Source organism: Bombus fervidus, chromosome 1, assembly GCF_041682495.2.
Source record: "Bombus fervidus isolate BK054 chromosome 1, iyBomFerv1, whole genome shotgun sequence".
Taxonomy (NCBI): Eukaryota; Metazoa; Arthropoda; class Insecta; order Hymenoptera; family Apidae; genus Bombus; species Bombus fervidus.
In genome coordinates, this window is record NC_091517.1 from 17,321,942 (window position 1) to 17,347,750 (window position 25,809).

The window sequence follows — 25,809 nt, forward strand, 5'->3', positions numbered from 1 at the left end:
ACACACTTCTGTTAGATCGTGTACCAGTTCGATTTCATCCTGCTCGAACAACTTCAGACGCGTTCATAGAAACTGTCTAACTGCAAGTCTCACAATTGTGTATCTAGTGACCCATTTTGTTCTGTAAATGCGTTTATTTCTTGTATCTTTCTTTTCAAGGTGGCCAGAGAGCATGAGTAAACGGAAAATATTATATTTACAAAATAGAAGGAAAAGAGAAAAATCCTCGAAGGAAAATATTACGAATTCTGTAATTTGTACACATGAAATTTAAACTTTGGTAACTTGAACTATGTTTGATAAATTTTTGAATTTATTTTATTCCAAACAAACACATTATCGCATAGAATACACGTAATTCTTGGATTTCCAAGTATCTTAAGGTCACTTTATACATAGCTAAAAAATTCCTAACTTATATCTATGCAACACACACAACACACACAGCACGTACACAGATAATTCGGAAATTCAAATACACTTTGAGTAATTTGAGAAGCTAAAGTTAAAAAAAAACAATCGTTATACGCATATTATAAGGCCCCGATCATAAGAGTTCGAAAATTCGCTGAAACTTACTAAATCCATCTTCACACGAAACAGATCAATTCCCGAAAAGCCTATCTTCCGAAATACGAGATCTTCTTTCGAAAGCTTCGGAAATCCAATGATCAAAGTCTCTAAGCCCATTCAGCCATGGAAGGTAACCACCTCTGCACAGTATTCTCAATCACCGAGAAGGTCCAAGTAATTCCTCAGCGACTCCGGGATCTGAAGCTTCTGAATCCCATGCGGCAACGCCCAGTTCTCGAACAAAGTCTCTCGGATGCGACAACGACAAAGATGCCTCAGTTCCGGCGGAGTCATGCCACTTCTCTCCGGCGGCACCAACTTCTGCTCGACCAGAGTTGGGTACTGTTCGTAAATGGAAACACTGAAAATGCCGCTCTGCTCGGCTATGTGTCCAGGCGTCTTCACGAAGGCAGTCGTCACGGTTCTCAGTACGAGTTTCAAGCAAAGTAGCAAGTGTTCTGGGAATACGATCTGATCTTGGCCGGGTTGAGCGTCGTACTCGCTCAGCTTGCTCAGGAGCATCTCGAGCGGAGAGGGAGCCAATTTGTCAGACTCAACCGAGGCCCCGTAACGGAGCATGATCAAAAGAATATCCGGAGAGCCGTGTTGAATGGCTACTCTCAAGGGCAACGCCTGCCCATAAGACTCCATAGGAACGTCAATGAATCGTCGTTTATCGAGCGAAGACGCGCAACGATACTCGAGTCTTCCGACTGTAGCGTGATGCAAGAAATACATTAGAGCTCGAAGATTCTCTTCGCGATCCTCGAAGTCGCTTTTCCAACCGGACAGGAAGTGAGTCACTCGTGTACCGAATATGGCTCCCACCAAAATACGCTCGAACGTTTTCTCGCAGTAGAATATATCATTGAGTAGTCTGGAGACGATCTCGTTGTTGTTCAGGTTCCAGTCGAAACAAAGTTTCGCTGCCACATAGAGCACGTTGTGGAACTTGCCGAGAAGGCACACATAGCCGTTTTCCATCATTGCGATGTTGTGATAGCGAAGGGCCGACATTACTATCCTCTCGCAGACATCTTGCTTATCTAGGTTCTCTGCTGCAAGTTTAAGGAATAATTAGATTCTCTTCTGGCGAGGAAAGTTTTGTTAGAATTTTAATCAGAGATGCTGTAGTTCATTGGTTATCGAGGATCGAGAATCGTGATTTTTGTTGCGGGAGGGAATTCTGCATTGAACAGGAGGCTGTGCTTAGTGGGACCTAGGCTAGGTTCGTGTATAATATGATAGAATCTAACGGTAACCGGAGAGTCGCTCGAAAGATATTTATGTTCATTGTTTCTATTAATTAACGATTGCTACGAGGATGGTTACGTATAACGGTTATCGGGGTGAAAGCAGGAACTTAATAGTAATGTTATTGTTTCACAATATTTCACGATGACTGCGCAATGTTTCACTTCCTTAGAAATGTAAGATCTTTTTTGTAACATGTTCTAAACTATTAATCTCTAGATAAAGACGACGAACGATCAATATTTCAAGAAATATACTTAGTCCTCTAAAAATTTTCGCCTATACTATGAAATACTTCAAACTTATATCTAATTAAGATAAGTATATCGCAACAATTAACAGTACTTTTCATAAAAGATAATTCTTACTATTTTTATATTAACCAAATTTCATTCTCTGTATTTCTCCAACCGATATACGTGGTTCTTCCAATTCACCGTGCGAATGATCGAACAACACAACTTGCGAAACTCTCTTTTCACGGATAAGTAATTCCATTCGCGTCGCTTCGGGTGGTCGGTTTGCATAATTTTTCGAGGAAAGTAAAATCATATGGAAGCGAACGATGCAAAAGTTTCTCCCGCATATAACATTACGTAGGACCACTTTCTTTCCGGTATCCTCGATCGAGCCACTTTCATGGTCACACAATATAGTTTCTAGCAGGTTGCTGGACGAATCTTGCGATCAGCGAATCGGAAACGTTCATCGAAGTGCGTTGACACGCTCCGCGACCGATTTGAATCGATTCTTTTTAAACCCCCGTTAGGCATTACGGTAAATCGCCAGTCGAAATCCTATTAAAATGACCTATGATTTTCTAAGTCGTCTCGATCGCTTTGAAAACAACGAAGAATGTTCAGAATGTACCTGCCGAACAGCTATTTATCACATCTGAAAAATAGCCAACCATCTCGCGACGTTTGTATCGAGAGGCCAAGCAACTGCGTTCCATTTCAGCGAACAGCTTGTCGAAGTAACAGTCGATCAGTACTTCCATCTTTTTTTTTTTTCTGTGCCCGATGGAAAAGCTTGAAGGACGACACGCACTGATCCCGTGTCAACAAGAACGATTTAAAACGTGCTAGCAAACTATCACGACCATTGTTCACCTCTGAATAATGGCTGATACAAGGAACAACCGTGGAAACGAGAGAGGGATAATTCGATTAGACGTTAAATAAGTATATTCCAAGGGCTTCCCCTGTTCAATTACGAAGGGGACAACGAGTAGGTTCGTAGGATAAAGGTTTCAACTTTGTTTGACGATGTGGGGGCGTATGTAATTATGCGTGAGCGTTAGGTTCTGGTAATTAAAGATTTTTCATATCAAGTGAGTTTATAATTTGACTGTATAATTGATTACATGACGTTTTTCAAAACTGTGATACGTAACATACTTTCTTTAGAAATGTAGGCTTAAGATGAATATTTTAATGTTGTTTTAAGGACGAACTATTTTATTATCATTACAGATATCTGTGCATGCCGGAGAATCAGGATCCCCAATTTTTGCTGGAATACAGGGGACCTGTGTCTATGAAGGGCAAATCGGAACCCATGAACGTGTGGTTCCTGTCCAGAGAAAGGGAGCTACCCGCGTAAATTTGCAACCGCTGTGGCGACCGCCATTGTAGCAATATTTTTACTACTCAGCTCGAGCTCTCAATTCATTTAGCGCATTATATAGAAAAATACAATTTTTACGGTTCTAATACTCTATAAACGAGCGTTCTTCGACTATCACACAAAACACAAGCTGTAGAAAATCTTTTTGTACGGTACGATATTTAATTCTAGGATGACTTCCGTTAGATTCAACGCTTAATCAAGTCCCTCCATAATTTCATTTTTAATAGGTAAGTTTGAATTATCGAATTAAGCCTATGTATCGATTTGAAATTGCAGAAGAGAAATCCCTTTATAACGCGTGTACCAATCGCGAGTTACAGTTGATGGACCGCAGTGACAGTCACGATACATGAGTAAACCACACGATAAAAGTAATCATACGCTTTAGCGAATATTGCGAGAGGAAGATGGAAATTTCTATGAGATATACCCCCTAAAGCAACAAAATCAAACGGAGAACGTTTTCTACCAGCGAATGTCACTTCGTTAGGTAATGCTTGATTCTTCGGTTACAAAATTTATTATTTGCATTTGTCAACTTCGTTACTATATGGAATATTCATCAAGTCAATAGTACCACGTCACAAAAACAATTCTCAAGTTATCAAGTTAGAAGCACTACAGGACAACCTATTATATTATTCAGAAGTCCTCCTAGGCTTAGGTCGTACTAAAAATGGTTCCTTGTTAATATATATCAACGTCCATACGGCAATCTCGAATCTCTACGTGCAGTTGCCAACTTAACGACCAGTGTTTACCACTTGTAAATGTAAGAGGCAATCAAATATAAATGTCACCGATATTGGATAGCGTGTCCATCGATGGTATGCGAAATTTCTTTTCCCGTTTCACGCCATACAGGTTGGCCGATCGTCGAGGAGCCACGTCAGAGGTCGCCAGCGTAAAATGACCTCACCCTTAAACGAAAAAAAAAAAAAAAGAAAAAGAAACAAGTAGAGACAGCCTCTTGCTTCGATGGAATGCTTCGAACGTGGAAGGTGTAACGGAACCTGTTCTACTCCCCAACACGTCCCACGCACGTCGCAAGGTCAATACATCGAAACCTCGTGCACAACACGATCGTCGCCGATGCGGCACAGATTCCAAAGATCATTTTTCCCTCTTTCCTACAAAGAATATCTCAATAAAACGCTTCATCTTGCGAAAGTAATATGCCACGCTTGTTAAGAATTAACCGACTGTCCTGGTTCTTTTGTATCTTTTACATCATGTGCACGCTTATACCAGGTATTTTATTCTATTTCATACTTTCCGACGACTGACATTTCTCAAGTTGGTGGTTTCGGTACATATCGTTCCCTGGAGAACGTGATTTTCTACAACTTTCAAATAAATTGCAATTAAACCAATGGATCGCAATATATTTAATTAATTCTGTGATTTGTTGTTTATTAGTTAGGCGTGTGTAAACCCGGTTCGAAATTACCTGCGTAATTATTATATTTATCGTGTTATTGAAAATTTGAGTCGGTTCTGTATGTACACGGAACTTAGTCGGTTTAAACTCGATCTTTATGTTTCAACGTTCATTTAATAAGGCTTGTAAATTGCGTTACATTATTTATGTGATAAGTGATAATAATTATGGTACAACTCTGTGAAGTTAAGAATGCCTGTACGTACTTATTATCATAAAGATATTTCTGTAAAATAACTGGTTACATTATGATTATTACGTTCTAATAATAACTTGTAAACACGTAACTACAACTAAACTTGATATTTATTGGGCAATATGTTTTACTCAACTTGATTAATGTTGCTTCGTACAAGAGGTAGGGTAAGTAAGTAACGAGCATTATCTATTATACGAACCAGAAAGAAAATTAAATTATTAAATACGATAATCTTTCTTTCTTGTGTTGAGCAAACTATTTGTAGAGAAATTTTGTTTAATAATTTCAAAAATGGTACCAATAACATTAATCCAAGGATATCTACTAAACACGACAGAAAGTAGTTTGTCTCAATTTTGAAAATTTCTGATTTATATCCCAGAAACCAACTTAAATTTACAAATGCATATTAAAGTTCACATATAAAACTCGTTTCGTACCAAACCACGTTCGTAAGATATCACATGTTGCGGACCTTCGTGCAAACTTACAATCAGACAGGGATCAAAGAGTAAGATGAAATAAGATTAAAGAGTAAAATGGAGAATTCTAGAGCGTATTATGCTTTCTTAGACACGCTGGTTGCATGTTGTTTTAACTGTTTATAAAGTTGCTTAGTCAATCGCATACCGCGGTGAGTGGTATGCAGAATACAGGTTTCATAGCGCGGAAAGAAAGGCGAACGCGACTCAACTGGTTTACCGGGTGAGGTATGTGGAAAATAAGGCCAAATAATAAAGAATAAAAGAAACATCTGACGCTATGGGACTAACCGATCGATACCAATAGCCGGCATTCGCACGAAATCGTGATTTAAGTGAAAAAAGGACATTGAAATTTACGGTACTGGGAATTTTCTAAACCACAAATCAGCCGTTCCCTTTTTCTTCTGTCATTCTGGTGAACGTACAGCCATCATAAATTTTCCACGCCGTTGTAAAAACGTTAAATTGTACGCGTTAATAGTAAATTCGGCTGAATTTTCGTATAGCAGAAATTTTAACTCTTAAAATTCATCACGAATGAAATTACATTCCGTGTGAATTTTCTTGTGCCACCGTAATTATTTGGTACATTTACCGGAATATTACAAACGATAATTTTCCTGCACTTCATCTAGCATTGTATAAACATTTAATTCCGCTTGATTAACTTTATCAACTCTTTAATTGAAATTAACTGTGTTCCGGTGAACTTTCACCTATGATAACTTTTAAGGGTTAAATATCGACAGTCGATATGTAACCGTGATATGGATATTTGGAGCACGGTACTCTTCTACTATCGCCTATGATTTCGAATGTACGTGTGTACCCTTTTAGAGTTGCGATGATATTCGAATTCCGTGTCTATCCGAAGAAGATACTCTTCTTTCCTCGAAAAGCGACAGTTCCCCGATCGATTTCTACTTATTTGAATAAAGATATCCGTGTTCGCTTATAGGCACGCGAGGTGAATTAGCGTGACATTACTTTGCTTTCAAGTAACTGTTACTTATCGGGTGAAACGGGTGGAGAGACAGATAAATTGTGGAATGATACCCTCTAAGGATACGAGAGAACGAGTTAGAGTGAAATAAGAGAGAGAGAGAGATCGAGAACATAATAACGTATGAAATTAACCCGGATAATAATAACGGTATCAGGCTAAGTATGGGTTGCGATATTAAATTTGTTATCAACAAATGATGACATCTCTGCTTCTTTTTTTACAGTAATCGTTATTTTAATGAATAGTCTTCGATTGATTTTTCTGGTGAAAAATTACCATACTCTAACTGTTCAACGTTCACGTATTCATTTGTCAATGATCTTACATGCGAAAGTTTTAACACTTTCTAAAAAGTCAAATATGCAGAGTTTCGGCTTCGTAATTTTATTAATATAAAATTTAGTTTGTGAAAGTCGGAGAATATGTGTATTAAATGGAGATCAATGAAATGCACAATCGTGAAGCTAAATCCTGCTTTAGCTTCCTTTCGATTACGATAAAATATTTTATTGCAATAAATTATTGACTGTAAAATGTTATTTTCTTCAGTGGGTAGTGAAAGGTGTACCATTTCGACATTTTACCATTTTTATAACAGGAACACATTCAGAACGTGTATAGCAAGTTGTACTAGATTTTAATATATAATGCACATAAAGTCGGCCAGATAAAAATTTTGTAATTAAAAGATAAACATACGAAATATCAGTTATGTAACACGTAAGTTGACAGTTTGTTCGACGAGTAGAAAATATCGATCAATTTACTCGGGTAAACGAACTTTCGTGGAAACATACCGATGCTTTAGTCTAACAAAGTTCGTAATAAATGAGATTAAATGTTAATAACCAATATCCTCATTCATTATGCTAGGCAGGTCTCCGTAAATGAGATTAAATGTGTTGAGCCTCCTAACAATCTCTTCCCACAAGGTACTCGTGGGTCTCGCTAAATGGCACTGCAATAAAGTTGAAAATGATGGGTAATCATGTCGCGTGTACCAAGCGCTCAAAAGTTCTAATAAATTAGCTTAACCGTAATAAAACAACAGTACCAATTGCCAAACATTTCAGTTGGCTGATCGTTTAACGATATAGATAAGTGTTCCTGTTTGTGGGAAAGTTTTGTGATAAACTTAAAATAATAGAAAATACACCTAAACGCAATAAAGTAATATTAATAATTTGCAACCACTTCGATAAATGATTATCCAATACTATGTATAAACATCCAACAACATGTATAGGTATTCTTCTTCGTAATAAACTTCTGTAGTACGTAAATTAAAAATAATAGAGACATATGTATTTGTAAAACAAGTTTCCTACAAAAAAGATCCAAATATGAAAAATCTGACGCAAATGCGTGTGTAACGGAAGAACGATTTGCAAGAAATCTGAAATAAGATGAGCAACCTGGAATACGTTAATGTGTAGCTAGTTATTTAACGAAGCTAATAAGAGAATCTTGTTAAATAGCATCTTCTGATTATGCATTAATTATATCCGTAGACGTATACGCCATCTTTCTTATTTAAATTTTTTCCCTCCTGTTTGTACTTTAAATCGAGCCTTCTGGCTCCGCGAGCAGGTTGTTTCGCCGTAGCAGACCGAACTTCTTATTAACCTGCTCCTTTTTCATCCCGACTCGAGAACACTGTCGACGTGGTTGCCAGCAGTTTAGAGCTCTCAAGCAGCACCTGTTCAAGTGCTAAAAGAGAACAAAGTAAAACAAAGCTTCAGACGAAGCAAATATTTCTGAAATGTACCGCGAATTTATCCACGATATTATTTCTATCTGTTAAAATTCGACATATTATCCTTGAAGTTTATTCTGATTTTTATAGGACATGGATTTAATTAAGAAGAAAAGTATTACAGTATGTTGAGAATACGATATTCGAGATTTTAAGGGCATATAGTATTCACCAGAATTTAATCAGCAATTTCAGAGTTCTCAGTGTGAAATGTATTTTCGTATCTTCTGAGAACGATTAACGAGCTTAATTTATCTTGGATTAAAGTGTAAGTGGAAAGCTCATACATATCAGGCAATGAAAACAAGGTAAGAATATTTGAATATATTACATACAGTGTTTCATAATTTGCCATTCGCACATGAATTGCTGTATTCCAATGGAAGGATGACACGTCAAATAGTTCTTGCGAACGGAGGAAAGGAATTGACTTTTGATTCTATGTTATTCAGTAAGTGTTATAAAGACTCGTAACATTTAGCTGTTACGAGCTATAAATACAAGATAACATTATTTAATACAACACTCTTTTTTTAGAAAACGTGCTCCCACGATATCATGTTGCATAATTGTATTATGTCTGAATCACAATCCATGCCAACGATATCACTCATATCGTAAACTAACGAGTGAACATCGATAATCGGATGAGTGTAATTATCCTTATTAATGCCACGGTGTTATCGTGGCTACACAGATAAATAACCCAGGCACGATAAGAGATCGATCTCGTGTTACAGCGCAGATAAAAAAATCGATCGTCTCCATAGTCTGGCCATTTGGTTGATAAAACGCCGCCGCCTCCCATCCTGACAGATCCATTCATTGCTCTCAACGAAACGCGAGTTATTAAAGAATTACAATCGTTCTGCTTTCGTGCAAGGGTAATTACATGGCCGCTTGCTTACGATCAATATGATGAAACAGAAGCTCAAATAAAAGAAACGAATAATTATCCAGTATGTTCGATACATTATGTCATTGCGAGATTTCCATGTGTGCACCGAGAGAATTTACCGATTGCCATCCTCATCGTTTTTATTGTCACTTTCCATTCATACAATCGTTCCGTGACGTAACCTTCGCGAAATAGATTCACTGAATGATTTACCATTACATTCTAGAGGACATTCTACGGTATCGACAAAATTTTGGCAGGTGTATTCATTCGATCAGGTACATTCACGCACATTCTTACACGTAGCTCGTATAAACACAAGCATACATACACGAGAAAGCCGGTGAACGGTAAAGAACAGGTATTTAAATGAAAAACCGGATAGTCGATTCTACCTGGCTCGGTAGAGGACGCCACGTCCTTCTCGAGCAAGTGCTTACGTGCCAGACAACTTCCAAGACCCTTCTCCTCCCTCCTAACCCGAACAACTCTCTTTCTCGCTTATTCATCGACACATACGCTCGTCCTTTCGCTCGCTCGATCGTTCGCTTGTTCACTCGCGCGTCCCACCTGGCTGCTTATTTATCTATCCACACACTCGAATATTCGTCTTTCACTCGCTCGCTCATTCACTCGTGCTTGAGACTGCCTTCATGTGGCGCGTTCGTCCTCTCCCTCGGTCTTTACGCTTTACTCGTTCTCGATCCTTCTTTCTCACCTCCTCTTTACGTTGCTTTATGTATGCGCGCTAGTATGTAGGTTTGTATATGCGTGCACACGCTCAAGTCTGGCCCAAGCCCTCTCCCCACTCCCCGAAGAACCAGTCGATGTTCCCACTCCGGGTGTCTCGCCGTGCCCCGTCGCGAGGCCCAACTTGGTCCCCACCTAGCGAACGAAACTGCATGAGTAAGTGTCAGAGGCACTCAGTACAGTTACTGACGGCCCGTACCGTGAACGATCGCCGTCGTCGACCGTTGTCACCGTGTCGTTGTGTCGTCGTCGAACAGAATCGGATTCTACCATGCGCTGCTCTTGATAAACGTATGCGGTTAGTAAGTGGCGGCTACTACTACTCTCTCTCTCTCTCTCTCTCTATCTCTCTCTCTCTCTTTCTGTTTCTTTGCCTCCTCACGATCCACGCTTTCGTTCCACTAGACTTGTTCTCCTCTGTCTTTGTTGTTCAAACTGCTTCCCAGGCAGACAGATTTTCTGCGACGTCACCGCGGCGTCGAATGTTCGCGGCTGTTTTGTATTTCGTGCAAAGAGTTATATTTAAAAAAGTCCCTCGAGTGTCGTAGTCGCGGTCAATCGATCATACAACGACGTGATAACGATCTCGGACGAAATGCAGTGTCATCGATTGTCACGACTTTCGATCAACTAACGACTAGGAGTGTTGGTTGAGAGTTATGTCTGACTCATTTTGTGCAACAATTTGGTGGAACAACGTGGTGAATTAAATTCTACTCGGGTTAAAGTAAGATTTTACTATAGAGCTTAGAATAGACAAATTGACACTTCTCAAAGATTTCGTTTACAGTACTACCGGAGCTTGCAATATGTCGCGCCATATGTTGAGTTCCTCGATGTGAAATTCCGATCAGTGACACTGAACGTAACGTCATTCATAAAACAGGTTCATCGCCTATTAAGTCCAATGAAAGTTATTTCATTTTGCTAATTCCAATTATCTATCCGTGGCAACAACTTGTTGCGCGTGTACATGAAATACCGACTGAAAATTGGAACCAAATTATTGCACGTTCCAGACTCTCCCTTACACACAATCAAAAACGAAAGAAACCTAACTGCACTCATCCTTAAAGAAACCTAATCACAAAAGAACCCTAACACAAACTCCTATTTCTGTAAAGAAATTAGAAAATAGTAATTTTCCCCGAAGAAAGGGAGCGAAAGAGAGGAACAAGCGAAAACAGAGAGAAGAGAAAGCAAAGGATCGTTCGGTTGATGACCAGGTGTACCTCGTCGACGAAGTGACAGTGCCTTCGAATGTGTATATGGACGAGATCGCCACGATGACCGTTCCACCGACACTGCCGGCGAAGACTCAGCCCCGGGACGCGAGTCAAGTTGCCCGACAGACTGTGTCAATCCGAACTGTTTCCAGTCCCCCCACAGCTCCTTTGAGTACAGGGGCCGGAGCAACGGTATTTGTCGGACTGGCCGCTCCTGACGTCGATTCCGCGGCAACCTGTAGGAGAAGAATCCCGGAAGTACAAGCCGCGAACGGCTACGGTAAGCAGAGCAGCGTGAAGTCCGTTCAGAACACGCAGAACCAGCAACAACTGCACCACGGGCAACAGCAATACCATCAACAGCAGCAGGCGGCTCATGTGGTGAAGATCAAGATCAACCCGGATGGTGATAAGAACGGAAGGGTGATATCGACCGTACGATTGACGCTGGACGAGAACATCACCCACGAAGCCGAGCAGGAGAACGGGATCGCGTGCGAACGTTCGAGCAAGCGTGACGGTGGTGTGGTCGTGAGTGCGACGAATCTGGTGAACGAGCAGCGTTGTGGAAGTGTCGGTGCCGGTGACGGCTGTGTGAGGATCAGTGTTGGCTCGAACGCCTTCGAACGCAACAATAACAACAAGGATAAGCGTAATCGGAACGACGACAGCTCGGAGAAAGAGATGGTTCATCGTGAAACATCGGAGCCTTTGAATACGTCCTCTCCGAACAATCGTTCGGGCTCTTGCTTTTACTACAATTCGTATCCCAGTCAGTTGAACGGGATGGTGATGTCCAGTGGACAGTGTTCACCGAGTGACACCTTGGACAGCGGGACCTGTAGCGATCTGGATGGCACACCTCCGCCTCTTCCTAAGAAAAAGAACGCCAGCACGGTTATCCTGGCGAGTGATCAACACAATCGTACGGGTAGTCTGACCAGCAGTGGAGCAGAAGTTGACAGTGACGACAACGAGAGCAGTATCAGCTGCGATTCTTTAAACGGTGGCGAGTTGAGCGACAGAATAATCGATGGTGGTATCAATGGAAATGGTGTCGAGGCTGATCGAGCATCCTTAGAATTCCAAGAACACTCAGAGAACGATCGTTTGAAGAACGGAGTGGATCGTCAAAAATATAGAGACATGAACGATACTATCGTGAGTCTAAACAGACTAGACCTGTCGAACGGCCAGGAAGAACGAACGAACGAAGAAACCACACCAACTGCATCGACTCCGGAAGTCCACTCAAATTCTTGCTCGTCCAGAGCTTCTCCTAGCGTTTCTCCTTCACCTTCTGGTACTTCCTCTTTATCAAAAGCCTCTTCCACTCCAAGGATCAGGAGCCCTGATCCGAACATAGAACAGAATGGCAGGTTATCGTCGCCAGTGGTGAAAGAATGTACTTACGAGGAGAGGAAGCAGGAACAGGAGAGGTTAGAGCAGGAGTCGGTTGCCGGCGACATCGACACCAGCATCAATCCTCTGACTGGGAAAAAGTACGTGTACGAATACGACAGGTTCTACAAGTTTCACGTGAACGAATTGAAGGGCAACAATAAAGACACTAGCAGGGGAGTGGTGTTAGGCGATAAGGATACCGATGAATGTTTCGCTGGTTACAAGATCCTCGAGAAGGAAGCCATACGCAGTGCCAAGGGAACTGTCCGCGGTGTCAAAAACAGGGTGCGCGCAGGAATCGCGACATTCCTTCAAAAACCATCCTCTCAGGTTCGTATCATTATATTTCCTATTCTATCTAAGTATATATTACATACAGTATGTTCCTCAGAGCTCGAAGGAATTTCTGTTGCGTGCCAATTAACGGCCGATCCTAGTTAGCAAAAGGAATGTTAAACAGATACCCAGGGAAACGAATGAAAAGTTTAAATTAAGCGATGTTTATCGACGCCAGAGGCGGCGATGTTTGCGGAACGAAAAAGAAAACGTGTTTCTCCACAAAGTACGAGAAATAAAAGTACATAGCTTCCGGTAAAGTTCAAAGGACCCGATAGGAAATGATGGTTACTTTTTGACTTCGTGAAATCACTCGATAGACTTCTCGACTGTAAAAGGTGAAAGGAGTATTCAAAGGTCAGAGGGACAGGATGCCGAAAAAATTTGTGAATCGTTGGTCTTGATTTCACCAAATACCGCGGCACGTGGAACGATGATTTCTGTGACCGCATTCGCGCGCGATTAGCTGGCTTCCGCTGTCATCGATACGTTCGTGAGTAAAAATCTCATCAAAGGTATCAAAATGGAACGTGGAACGATGTCATTTATTGTCCCGTATGTATCCCGTTGACGTGCTTTAAATATCGACTCCCTATAGCCTGCATTGCCTAGCAGTCCTCGTAAACGTCGCGTCGATTTGTTATGCAAATCAGTCGCTGACACCGCGATCGCTCGACACGAACGTTTCGACACGGTCCAATCGAACGGTATCGAATGGCAAGTTCGAACTATTGTCGGCCACGGTAGCTATCTATTTACGCCACTCGCGTGATACACTTGATTCGCGTCGACGACGACGACGGCTACCGGCCAGCGACGGGTTGCCGAGCTAAAAGCGTTAGATTTACAGTTAGATCACCTCTCTCTGGCTGACCAGTTTGGATCGACCAGTTGACTGGCATCGATCGATGACGTAGACGGCGTCCCATGTGGTCCTACTGCAAGGTTTCCGGTGTTGCCATGCGAGTATCGTGCATAAGACGTCGGCGTCGAACAGAGAAGAGAATCGTTCACGGCGTCGATGCAGAACGAATCGACATAACGGTAGATCCGATAAAACGATCTTACGTAGGGGATCACGCTCCCTAGTTGTCCCTATTTGAAAACCGGTCTTCCTCCACTGTTTGCCACTATCTTTTTCTTCCTCTTCGACAGCCACCCTAGACAGTGTCCTCGTTACGTGTTCTACGTTTGCATCGAGTTTTCTGCTTTACCGTACACGTGCGCCTACGTCGATATGTATGCCCGCGTGCTGCGCGCCCTTATCGATGCGCGTGTGGTCGCGCGGTCTATTTCGCGAAATTACAGAGAAGAGGCCGAATTGCACGCGCCTCTTCTTGCAACAGGCTGCCGAGTAATCACGCATTCACTACAGCTCGCTGTCCCTAGGGATTTCGTATATTGCTTCCATCAACGCGTTTCACGTGAACGTGCCTGGATCGTTCGTGGCTTGTAGCTCGATCACAAGGCGAGTCAAAAAACTGTTATCGAGGATTCTTTGTATTGATCCGATGAAAATGAGTGTATTATGTATGTTCACTCGTGAAGGGGTTTATTTGGTGTCGGATTTTGACAATTCTGTGTAATATAATCAGAAATTTTCAGATGTATCAGAATGTAAAACGCAATAGTGAGTTTCATGCTTCGAATAACGAGCACGGGATTTCGTTTTATAAAAATTCGATATTGTATATCCTTTGCAAATAATACATATTTGCGGACAGATTTCGACGTGGGACTTAATTTTCGCGTTGAATTTGCTTCAAATGGTTTTGTTCGAAATCGATGTCTCTGCTTTACGATCTTTCTATGCTATGCAGGTTTTATGGAAATTATACACGGATCTTGCTGATCGTACAAGGATTACGCACAAGTATGATATTTATTGAATCGATTCCACATCGTTCGATACCACCGGGATGGAAACAATCGAACATAAAGTCGGTTGGGAATATTCAATGCAAGACTCGATGTTCTACTTTCTTTTCGCTGTGAGAGTTTATTTACAGCATCAGATGAACCAATTTTAAATTTTATCCTATTTTGAATAAACGTAAAATATACAACAGTGGCGATTGGTAAAATGAATTGAAATAGAATTAATGTTTTCATTTCGTTCCGTTATTAATTATTATTATCAACGTTAGTATATACTCTACCGTGCTACTTTCCCTAGTTCATTCATCGTCCTTCTACGGGAAACGTTAGAAATCATAGGAACCTTCTTTTTGCGTGCTACTTTTGCTTTGTTCTTAATAGTTTCGTACTATACCACTATCTTACGCAAGAAAACAATAATAATGGTAATAATCCAAGGTTATGGATACTTCTGTTCAGCTCTAAACTAAAAAGAAACATCTAGAAACCTTAAAATAATCGTTTGATTTAACGAGATGCTCATATATATATAGCCATAAAGGAGAGGTTTAAAATTCAACATTACTGATTCCATCGTCGTAACTTTAATTAATTTGATTATTCGCTGAAGTTTACATATACCATGGCACTTATTGTGGAAATGGTTGAACCTTTGATGCAAGAGAGAACGCCTCGTACAATATTTGCCAGTAAAGCAACGTAATGACCGCGTTTCGCAACGCGTTTCTTAAAGTCTCTTTGCAACAGGTACATTTACGGGAGTCATTTACTTAGTGACAATTTTCCTTGGTTTCTTAACGCGTTTCATTAGAAGCAAAGGAGAAAAAAAAAAGGGAACACCGCGTTACGGTCAATGTTCTGACATAACGACCGCCCGGAGACTGAATCTCTCGTGAAGCAAAGATTAGAGAGAACATTCGTTGGGAGGTAATCTGCGGCTGGCTCTGTCGTAACTGTGTACTGTTTTTCTCGCTGTAGAGAAATAAGATCGGCAGGTATGCAACTCATTTCATCAGTTGGCACACGAAAACATGTCACGGTTAGCTTGAAAACCAACCATACAGGTTGATTTGCTCTGTTATGGTCCTATTAAGAATGAATCATGTGTAGATGGTATATTAATTATGTGAGTAATTGGCGATCCTAACAATACTAAAGTCTTGGTGTTAAATGTCTCTATTATCGAATGTTCTACTTTGATTTATGTGCCTGGTGTGTCTGGTCTTCTTTGATTGCAACGTTTAGATATAAGTTGAAGCAGGGATTTCATTAGCCTGTTTCTTGTTTCTCCAGTTTTTATAAGTGAAGTGGTACGAGTAAGAGAGAGTAGATCACAGTGAGACGTGATGTACAGTGAGACAAAGATTGCTTTACAAAAACAAAGCGTATACCTCGCGAACAAAATAATAGATCTAAAATTTTTTAAATTGTAATGTCCTTATTGAAATCTTGAAGAATATGTCTAAACATTTATTACCTTTCTTAATGAAAAAAATATACAAGAAAATACCAATTTTATCTCGCTGTATACGTACCGTATATATTGTCTCCTACTTTTATAACGGAGGGTTTATTTGCTTTACGTTAGACGCGTTCAGCTAACTCGAATACACCAGTTCCAATTACGCTTCTTAAATCTATTGTAATATATGCATCTCATACTAATAGGAAATCTGTATCTATGAACACTGTGCCTAACCAAAGAGTGTGTACACATACGTTTGATTGAATTTTTATGCAAATTTATATATTACACAAATGTAAGAAATTACTACTAAGAAATCCCAAACTTTGATGACTTGTCTATGCAATTCTTATACACTTGTTGATTTCTTCATATAATTCTCGATCTTAATGAATTTCAAGAACACGGAGATTCCGCTTGTTGCTCGGAGTGCCGCGACGCGCGATGAGAAAACGCAGAATAGGAAGTCACGTGGCTACTTCCGCATAGTTAACAATATGAAACTAACGTTAGATATCGCACAGCGCTGCTGACATAACAGAACACAAACGAACGGAAAGCGCTGTTGTAATTTCCTGGTATATACGAAGCGGTGTTGTGCATCAAGATGCATTGATGAAAAGGGATTCTTTTCAATTCCTCGCTGCCTCGTATCAAACGTTATCGGTGTATTATCGTTCACGTAATGTCGATGCTGCATTCATTATGATTCTCGCGTAATCCTCGCTTTTATGGCGAGCTTCACGCGATCTTATTGAGTCTAGAAAGTCGTCGAGGTTATTCAAGACCAGTAGGCTGCAGCGAAATTGCTTTTTTCAGGTCGTTTGCGCTCTTTCAAAACGATTTACTAATCGTGCTTATCATTTATACTAACATCTTATTTTCATGATTTATTTAATTACAGTTAATTTAGTTACAGTTGTTAGATGGTTGATAATTGAATAATTGGCTTCATGGTTATTGCGTAAAGATAAAAAGCTGCTGTTGCATTTAAAGCAATAAATATCTTTATACGGTTCGTGGATTTTAATTGATATTAATATTACACAAGTAATTGGTCTAAAACATGGATAAACTATAGAGACGTGGCAGGAACATATGAACTTACGGATTTCCTTGTTTTTTCATCGAATCAAGTCGAAAGTAAATATCTAGAATTTACATACCATATTTTATTTACCAAGCGCAAACGTATCACCTAATCCCTATGTTTCTCTCCTTTTAACGTCCTGTGTAATCCAAATATATGTGCCAATACCATTTAAGCAGCTTTTCAACCGGCACTCTACACAAAAATATAAATTGCACTGTTTTTTCAATCCAAGTTAACCTTACTCTGGCTTAGTTATGTAACCCGACATGGTTCACGTTCTACGTCGAAGGTTCAACAAGAAATATGTAGCAGCAGGTGGACACGATGAAACGTGAACGCAATCTAATATCTCGAAACACTCACGTGGCTGTATCGTATTTTTCAACCGGACAAGCAGCACTAGACGTGCAATTAAAACTTCAGAATTTTGTCCAACAAATAATTTAGTTTCGGAATGCGTCCACTAAATTAATTAGATTAATTCCAATTTGCGGTACACGAAACGCGAACACGAGTCAGCTCGTTTTAACGACAGAAATGCTGCTGTCGATGGAAGAAAAAATGTCCTATTCGATCGTATCGAGCTGTATCGTGAACGCACGCCAATTAAACGTAATTTGTAACGCAACGTAATTGACAGTAGAAGCTGCAACAGACCCCTGAATCGGCGTGCGCGTTTCGCGATTAATTATCGATTAAATCTTGCGTTTCGATTGGTGTACAGACCGCCGAGCCGCGCGATATCATTTTCGCGATCTGTAGAAAACCTGTAAAAAGCAAATCAAGTGATTTACGTAGTTGAGCTGAATCAGTAAAAACGGTATATCGAGCGTATATTTCATCTATTTACTTATCTATTATAATAAATATGTCAGACAATTGAAAAATCCATAAGTAGAATGATATAATCCGATACGAAGCTAATCCGATAAAGAAGTCAGGCAAGCAGGAATATTAATACTGAATTCTTCCATGATAACTGAGGAAGTATAAGATCACATTAAGTGTACTTGCTAGCAAATAGTAAATATTGAAACTTATATAAATTCATAGACTGGTATTGGAAAGTACAGAATCATAATTATGAGAGGTAAATAGGATAGAACACTATATGTGGGTGCACGCCATAGCAAATTTTTTTTTTTTAATTCTTTTAATATCACGATTTCATAGAAATAAAGAGATTTTCTCTTCAATGTACGTTGCATCCACGATGAAAGTTATTGAGTACAAAAGATGCACGTTGAACATCGCACGTCGAGCGTCGATTTTAATCGACAACGTGTTTCATGCACGCGACATAAATTTTCGTGAAACTAATTCGCACGGGTATGAGAAGAGCCGGGCAACCCACTTCGCCGATCCTGAAGACCTCCTGACGAAGAAGGTGAAATGATCGATGATAAACGCGGCAGAAGTACGACCCACTTCATCGTTCAGCGTCGCCGACTTTCTTTCCGATCTGTTCGCCGGCTTCGTGCTACTCGAAATCGACACTTATGGTCAGGCGGCATGTCACGCTTCATGTTCTATTTATTCGCGATGCTTATTTGGCCTGCACGCAAATAAACATTCAAATGATCTCGACGGCCAGCATTGACTCCATTGGAAATTCAAGAAATCAGGTCGATGAAAATCGTAATTGAACTACAGCCGGCGTAATTTCAATTCCTTTAGGTTGTTTTCGAATTATTCTTGAGCAATATCAGCTGTTTTACATAAATAGATATCACGAGATATCAAATTGATGATGAGAGGACTCCAGATGCGATTTAATCTCGGCTGTCTTGAAACTTATGATTTCATTTAAATGATACATGAATTATTGATTGCTGATTACTTTTACCTATACTATATGATAATAAATCTCTTTTTCTTTTTTTTTTTTTGTTGAGAGAAAGAAACGAATCTTTACTTTAAAAAGTAATGTGTAATTAAGTTCTATTTTAAGCGATCTATCTTGTTAGCGTTTAAAGTGAATGATATAACATGTAAATGACGTCTATCCTGGAATATAGATAGAATAGATAGTTCTTTATGTTGATTGCAGGTTAAAAGTAGGTCAGAACTAGAAAATATTCCATACAATATTATTAATCTTCTCGACAGCTACATTTTTAATGTTGTTTTTAAATATGTATTATTCGTTGAAGCAGTTTATACGCGTAATGGGAAAATAAATCAAAATCAGGAAATATTTCCAACAAAAATTAGTGCCATTTGTAAGAACGTCCATATATAACGGATTACATAAATTGCGAGACATCATGATTCATACTATTACGATAAAATTTATTGAAGTAAAAAATATCGTGTATTCCTTTACACATATATGTAATACGTGAATTTTTTATCGTAAAATTTATTTGAAAATTTGAAATTTTTTATTCTTTACATTTAACGTAACTTACAGCAAAACATATTTTTAAGAAGAAGAAATCACAAGTAGAAATATATTCTCCAAATAAGTCACGGTCAAAACAGTTTACCCATGGTAGATTTCTCAAGATAACTTCGTGTCTTACAAAACGCCGTGTTTTCTGACGATAGTTAGACGATTTCTAATTATTTCTTTTTAAAAAAAATTGTCAAGGTAATTCATGTTCCGAAAATAAAATTAATGTGTGAACAATAAAAGACGACTTTTTATTTAAGATTCGAAAATTTCAATTAGATACAGTGATCTTTATCGAACCTCTACATTTTTCAGAACCCAGATTTCTACTAAAAATTAACGATTATACATATAGTCACAACAAAGAAATACATTCCAACAATTTCAGTTCTCCAACTTTCGAAACATAGGCACTATAATTCCTGTCTCCAACTTCTCGAATATCTACATTCCTGCCGAAACAATCGATCGTTAGATCACAAGAGGAATCACATAGCTTACTCTTATCCGACACATTTATCCGATTCTTAAATTTGAATCGAACTCTTGTACGCGGAATGTCCCCTTCTCTTTACCCATCACGCCACAATATTGCAGAATCGATCGCGTCCACTTGTCGAGCAATTTTCGAAAGTGCTCAGCGCGATGTAATGCGTAAAGGTTGAACGAACCGCTCGCGCAAGCCTAGCTGATAATCGGAATTCGCGCGAGCGTGTGCCCACTTGTTCGACCCACTTGGACTGGCCGGTTCTCGACTTCCGGTTTTTCGTTCTTGCGCGGCTTCTCCGGTGGAGGACGTTAGCACGGTCGAGCATGGCACGGCAGGTGGCGAGGCCAGCATCGTGAATTTCCCGGTTAAAGAAAACGCGGTAGGCATGTCCACGAGACAAATCGGGTGGGAAAAGAGAAAGCGGGTCAAAGAGGCCACCATGGCGACAGCAACGGCGACCACCAGGTTTAACCTCCTCTTCGATCCGTTCTCCTCTCTTTAACCTTCTCTCCGGTCTCCTTATTTCCTCTTGTTTCGTTCGCCGTATCTCGGTGTCCTTCCTAGTGCATCAAGAGCCATCGAAGTCCTCCGTGAGTTTGCCATCGTTGAACATCGTCGCGCCATGTTGAACTTCTAGAAGAGTTTCTTGGAAAATTCGAATGCAAGTTCTGAACGCGAAAGATATTTTAAAATTGTGAGTATGAATTCAGATAGTTGGTTAAATGGTAAAAAGAAAGGATAAAAATGTGAAAAGTATAGGAGAGTTTGTGAGAGTTGAAAGTACTATGATTATAAAGAGTATTTGCACACCGTGGCATTTATTGTGGCATTTACATACGAATTAATGTTTAGTAGTACTTTCGTATGAATATGAACATTTGACATTACAAAAATGAAATTTGTGTACGATATTAAAACTCTAATGCTTTTTGTAACGATTGTAGAAATATCGAACTTGAAGAACTTATAACGATTCGTGTCGCAAAGTCATTTGCATCGAGCCGCTTTAAACGTGTTCTTGCTAGCAATAGCATTATTTGAAAATGAGTATTCTTGTAGAACGAGGCGTGAATTCCTATTCAGACTTCTCTCTGTGGATATGGAAGAACTTAAATGAGTTGATGAATACAGGGTAAGATGAAAAATTCCAGAGGTCTTTGAACGTAGAAGCGCATTAGAATAACATGTGCATAGTTAAAAACATCTTTTCGTACAAAAGAAATCTTTATATCTCCGGAACGAATGTAGGTTCATTAAGATGCCTTTGTTCCATTGTAAACTCCACGGACTAATTCACTACGTGTTTGTCACTTTAAAACACATTATATACCATGATAAATTTGAGAAACTAGATTAGAAATTGTATACGTGAAAATGGCTAGGTTTACAAACCTTAAATGTCCGATAGAAAATCCACGACCATAGTTTCTTTCGCGCTAGAGTTACTATCTATCTACAGTATAGTCAGATATCGCTATTAAAAAATTTCGATACATAGACTTCTCGAAATTTCTCTCATACATTCACATCAAAATGTAGTGCATTATACATTACGCATGTTCTAATAAATCATATAACGAGCTGTCAGAATAATATCAGTTTAACACGTTCCGTGCCGTTTTCGCCTAACTTTCCACTCGGGTCATGTACTAACGAGCTTGCACACTGATGCATTTATTATACACATTAGAAATGTACATTTTATACATTTGATACTATATATAACTAAACTAAAGTAGAAAGGTAATATATAATAGAAGCAGAAGATTATGAAAAATAATAAGTTAAAAATGCTTAATAATACAACAACCGTTTTAAACCACATGTCCACATTCTCGATCAAAGACAAAATCATTCATCGATACCACACCTCGAACCGATCGATATCGATCACATTCTTATCTATCACGTACGCTAACGTCCATCCATTTGTCTGCAAGATCCAAACTGTGCGCTTCAAAAACCTCGTTCGCTGTCTTCGCGATGGTGCCGCAGAACCGTTCGCAGAACAGCTGGCGTAAAAGTACCCAGCAGTGCATCAAGCGCCATAACCGCGCCAAGCAAAAAGCGCTTCGTTTCGAAGTCTCTGAGCGTAACGGTAACCCAGGGATCCATGTAGAGAGGCGGAAGAACGCGCGATGGAGGCGTAATCGCGATTTCGATTATCACCTGTCACGTTAAGGTCTTCGCTCATACCGAGGACCAACGTCGACGTATTATTTATGGATTTTTAATGGTGAATTCAGGAAAGGTATGGTACGAGCGGATAAGGTTAAATTCTGTTAGAGAAATCTCTAAACGTTCAAATGTGTTATCACTAGAGAATATATGTTGTAAGGTGTATATGTTCATGAAGGTTTGGAAATTTATAATGTTGTAACTTAGCATAGAGAAATGTTCCCCAAAGATCGACTTATAGTACTTTTCGTCTATAACATAAGTATATTATATATATTATAGTAATACCGTATTAACAATTTTCGGATAATCCAAGTTCAGTAAAACTGTGTCATGTGACGTTGCTGAAATTCCACAATCGTAGCGTCATGCGATTCTTCAATTTCTTCATATTTCTAACGACGTAACGCATTCCTGTGCACAATAGCGTATACCTTGCTATTGGAAAATATCACATCGATTACAAAATTTCAACAATATCATATCGCTCATCTATGTCTAATTTTAACGTTGTTGATCCGATATTGATCTCATTGATTCGGTACATGATCCTTTAGCTTCTATCCAGCGAATACCACATGATGTAGCGTACATAAAATCAGCTTCGATAGCGTCTATCTTCGATAAGAGCCGGTGTTCACGTGAAAGTAAGCCGCGATTCGTTCCCATATACCGTTAACCAATGTCGAACTTTACATAACGTGTGTGTGCGTCGCACTGGTAACCCAAAATTTCGGGAATTTGGCTGGAGTCATGAGGAACCGGTTTATCAAATCTATAACGGAAACGTCGGAGATTCGAAAAGTCGTAACGGGAACACCGAGACGATCATCCGAGAGGCGAGTAAACTCGACTGAGTGACTTGCTCGAGGAAATACAAGAGTACCGAGCTCGTAAACCTGTAATTCGTAAGTTATCCACGGCTACGAGCTCAGGTCTCGCGAAATCTTCCCGCGAACGTTCGTATAAATCTCGTGTCGAGCAGAGGTATATGGGTCGCGCTCGTTTTACGCGAGTTATAGAAGCGTTCGAACAACGATCGTTCGAAAGCAGAAGGAAAGATAAAGCAGATTTTATAGCTGTTTATAGCTGTTTGCATACCGAGGGAATAAAGTAGCAGATGCGAATGGTGCATGTTGCGTGTGATAAAGGATACATGAAAGAATGGTGAAATAATGGAAGGTTAAATGGTGTATATATAATATTCAAACACTGTAATGGAGAAGTGGGAAAAAAGAGAAAAAAAAGTGGTAAATTTCTAGACCGTAACTAGATGGTCGACGCTCGTTTTTCACTCTCTCGCAACTCGCGGCTCGCGAGATTCCGTCTTCAAGGCGCACGCTTTTCCTTGGGGCACTCCGTTGCATACGCACACGTGCCTTTATTCGCTTTTAAAAGTAAACGGCTATAAATCTGACTGTACGTTTAAGACAGAAGAAATTCTAAATATAATATCTTCCTTGGATGCTGCGTTACGAACAAGCCTTTCATGGCCCTGTAGTCTAGGTTAGCTATTAATAATATTTATGACATTACAGTTACGATGAAACCGTGAATTGAGTATTATCGAAGTGAGCAGTGTTTATTTTAAATCATTTTTACATTGTAAATATTTAAGAATTGTTTCTTTCTTAATTGTTATCGTATTTGACTCGGATTACTTATAAGTTTTTTATTAATTACAAAAGATCGTATATAGCAGCAGTTATATGGAAACCGTAAAATCTATAAACGTGAGGGCAGTTAGTAAATCGAATTCAGATATATATTTAATCTATGACGAAATTAACTATAATATCGTTGAAAGACCGCAATTATGCAGAGACTATGTATACATAATATGTACAGTATATATATGTTCAAGAGTCGTTTCATCTACAATTTGCCCTTAAGGCGTATAAGACCTACTTAGAGAAATTGTCTAGAGACGTGTACCTGCATGGATGGCTTGTTTGTGTCGACAGATAGTTTGTAAGACATGAATATTCTGTAAAATTTAGACATACAGTACGGTATGTATACGACACACGATAGTGTATACTATAAATGTAATATTCAAAGTGTGTAAGCCGCTTATTCGAGATAAATGAATCATTCCTGAGCGATAGAGAAGCGTTTATACATCTGTCGAGAATTTGTTATTGCTACCGAAGACATTCTCAGTTGCTTAAAATTTCTCAGAAACAGTAAACCAAACAATAGTATCTTCTGTGTCATCGATATCTGCATATTCATCGTATGGCGTCACACGTTTCTCAATATCGCTTATTCCCAAGATATTTCACACACAGAAAGGGTCTTTGTCGATCATCATGGATACCTAGGAAACTCTCCTTGATGAAACTTATCTAGAATCTTTCTGTTTGTCGACAAAACCTACTCAAGATCAACCACGTCGAGAATCCTTCCAGTGGATCGGTCGATGTTTTGAGAAAGGCCTCGCGACTTCTCGGTTCCTTTAACACGCGGCTAACGATGCACTTCTTCAGACGCGAGCGCGCTACATCATTATCCTTACGTCATTTCTAAGAACTATAGTGCGCTCCGCAGCCGTTTCCCACGAGACCGTGACTTTAGTGCGAATGCAAATTCGTCCGACGATTAATTAGAATTCCCGCGGTAGGCAGCCACTTGTAGTCGTTGCTCGGTCAATTGCGACTCGAAATTTCACGAAAGAAAGAAAAAGTCTGGATACCATATTCAGGATAGAAAGAGGGAAACCGAATATCCTGATTTTTTTTCCATATTATGCATTAAAGCAAGAACGTCGATCGATATAGAATTTGTGCACTTTCCTTACAAGACTTTAGAGCTAAATACGACGCGGTCTGATGTCTTAGCCTTACGCGTTGCTTAAAAAACTTTTATTAACGCTAGAAAAACAAAAGGCCTGTACTTTTATTTTCGTCCTACCATTTTAATCATAATTATCAATAATTGATAGTGTATTTAAATGTGGCAAGTTGGTAGCACTCTAAAAATTCACCTCTTTTGTCTACAACGACCTAATGTTCGCGAACGCTCGCATGGAAGAAGCAGCGTAGTTCGTGAGGTTTGTGAGAAACAATATATCGCTGTACTGCGTTGTGCGTCGACAATAAACTATGTTGGCACTTTCCATTCGCGACATTCGTCGTTGACATTTCTGCGGCACGCCATTCGTTGTCACCGATCGAGCATGGATAATTAACCGCATCCACGAAAGCGCACTTTCTTCTTGGAATTCGGCATTCCGATGACAACGCATCCAATTAACGCCGATCACGAGAGGCCGTGATTTACTGGTATATGATATATATGTAAGCTCAATTTCATTTTCGCTGATAGATTTCTTTTTGAAAAAATTCAAA

At 39.5% G+C, this 25,809-nt stretch overlaps 3 protein-coding genes across 15 annotated transcripts in view; 2 read left to right on the forward strand and 1 right to left on the reverse strand.

The window, feature by feature from the left end:
• Gycbeta100b (guanylate cyclase soluble subunit beta-1-like) overlaps window positions 1-4,278 on the forward strand; it is a 111,345-nt gene extending 107,067 nt beyond the window's left edge. For 6 of the 7 annotated variants that reach the window (XM_072006034.1, XM_072006046.1, XM_072006042.1 and 3 more), the window contains one exon: window positions 3,303-4,278. In XM_072006034.1, coding sequence (XP_071862135.1) covers window positions 3,303-3,432 — 130 coding nt within the window. In that variant the 3' untranslated portion in view covers window positions 3,433-4,278. The remainder of the gene's footprint in view (window positions 1-3,302) is intronic. The other variant, XR_011800143.1, reaches the window with a different exon arrangement.
• Window positions 671-10,328, reverse strand: Stops (SOCS domain-containing protein stops). Of its 2 annotated transcripts, XM_072006085.1 has the most exons (3): window positions 10,194-10,328; window positions 9,963-10,129; window positions 671-1,631 (listed from the first exon to the last, which is right to left on the reverse strand). In XM_072006085.1, exon 3 carries the CDS (start codon window positions 1,588-1,590, stop codon window positions 727-729), a length of 864 nt encoding a protein of 287 aa, XP_071862186.1. In that variant the 5' UTR covers window positions 1,591-1,631; window positions 9,963-10,129; window positions 10,194-10,328; the 3' UTR covers window positions 671-726. The 2 variants fall into 2 exon arrangements, with proteins under 2 accessions (XP_071862186.1, XP_071862176.1); XM_072006075.1 differs by lacking the exons at window positions 9,963-10,129; window positions 10,194-10,328 and adding an exon at window positions 2,698-3,004.
• The window catches only part of LOC139988410 (uncharacterized), a 38,983-nt gene continuing 23,305 nt past the window's right edge, over window positions 10,132-25,809 (forward strand). The window contains exons 1-2 of one of the 6 annotated variants that reach the window (XM_072005821.1): window positions 10,132-10,296; window positions 11,119-12,954. In XM_072005821.1, coding sequence (XP_071861922.1) covers window positions 10,147-10,296; window positions 11,119-12,954 — 1,986 coding nt within the window. In that variant the 5' untranslated portion in view covers window positions 10,132-10,146. The remainder of the gene's footprint in view (window positions 10,297-11,118; window positions 12,955-25,809) is intronic. The other 5 variants (XM_072005841.1, XM_072005831.1, XM_072005853.1 and 2 more) reach the window with 5 other exon arrangements.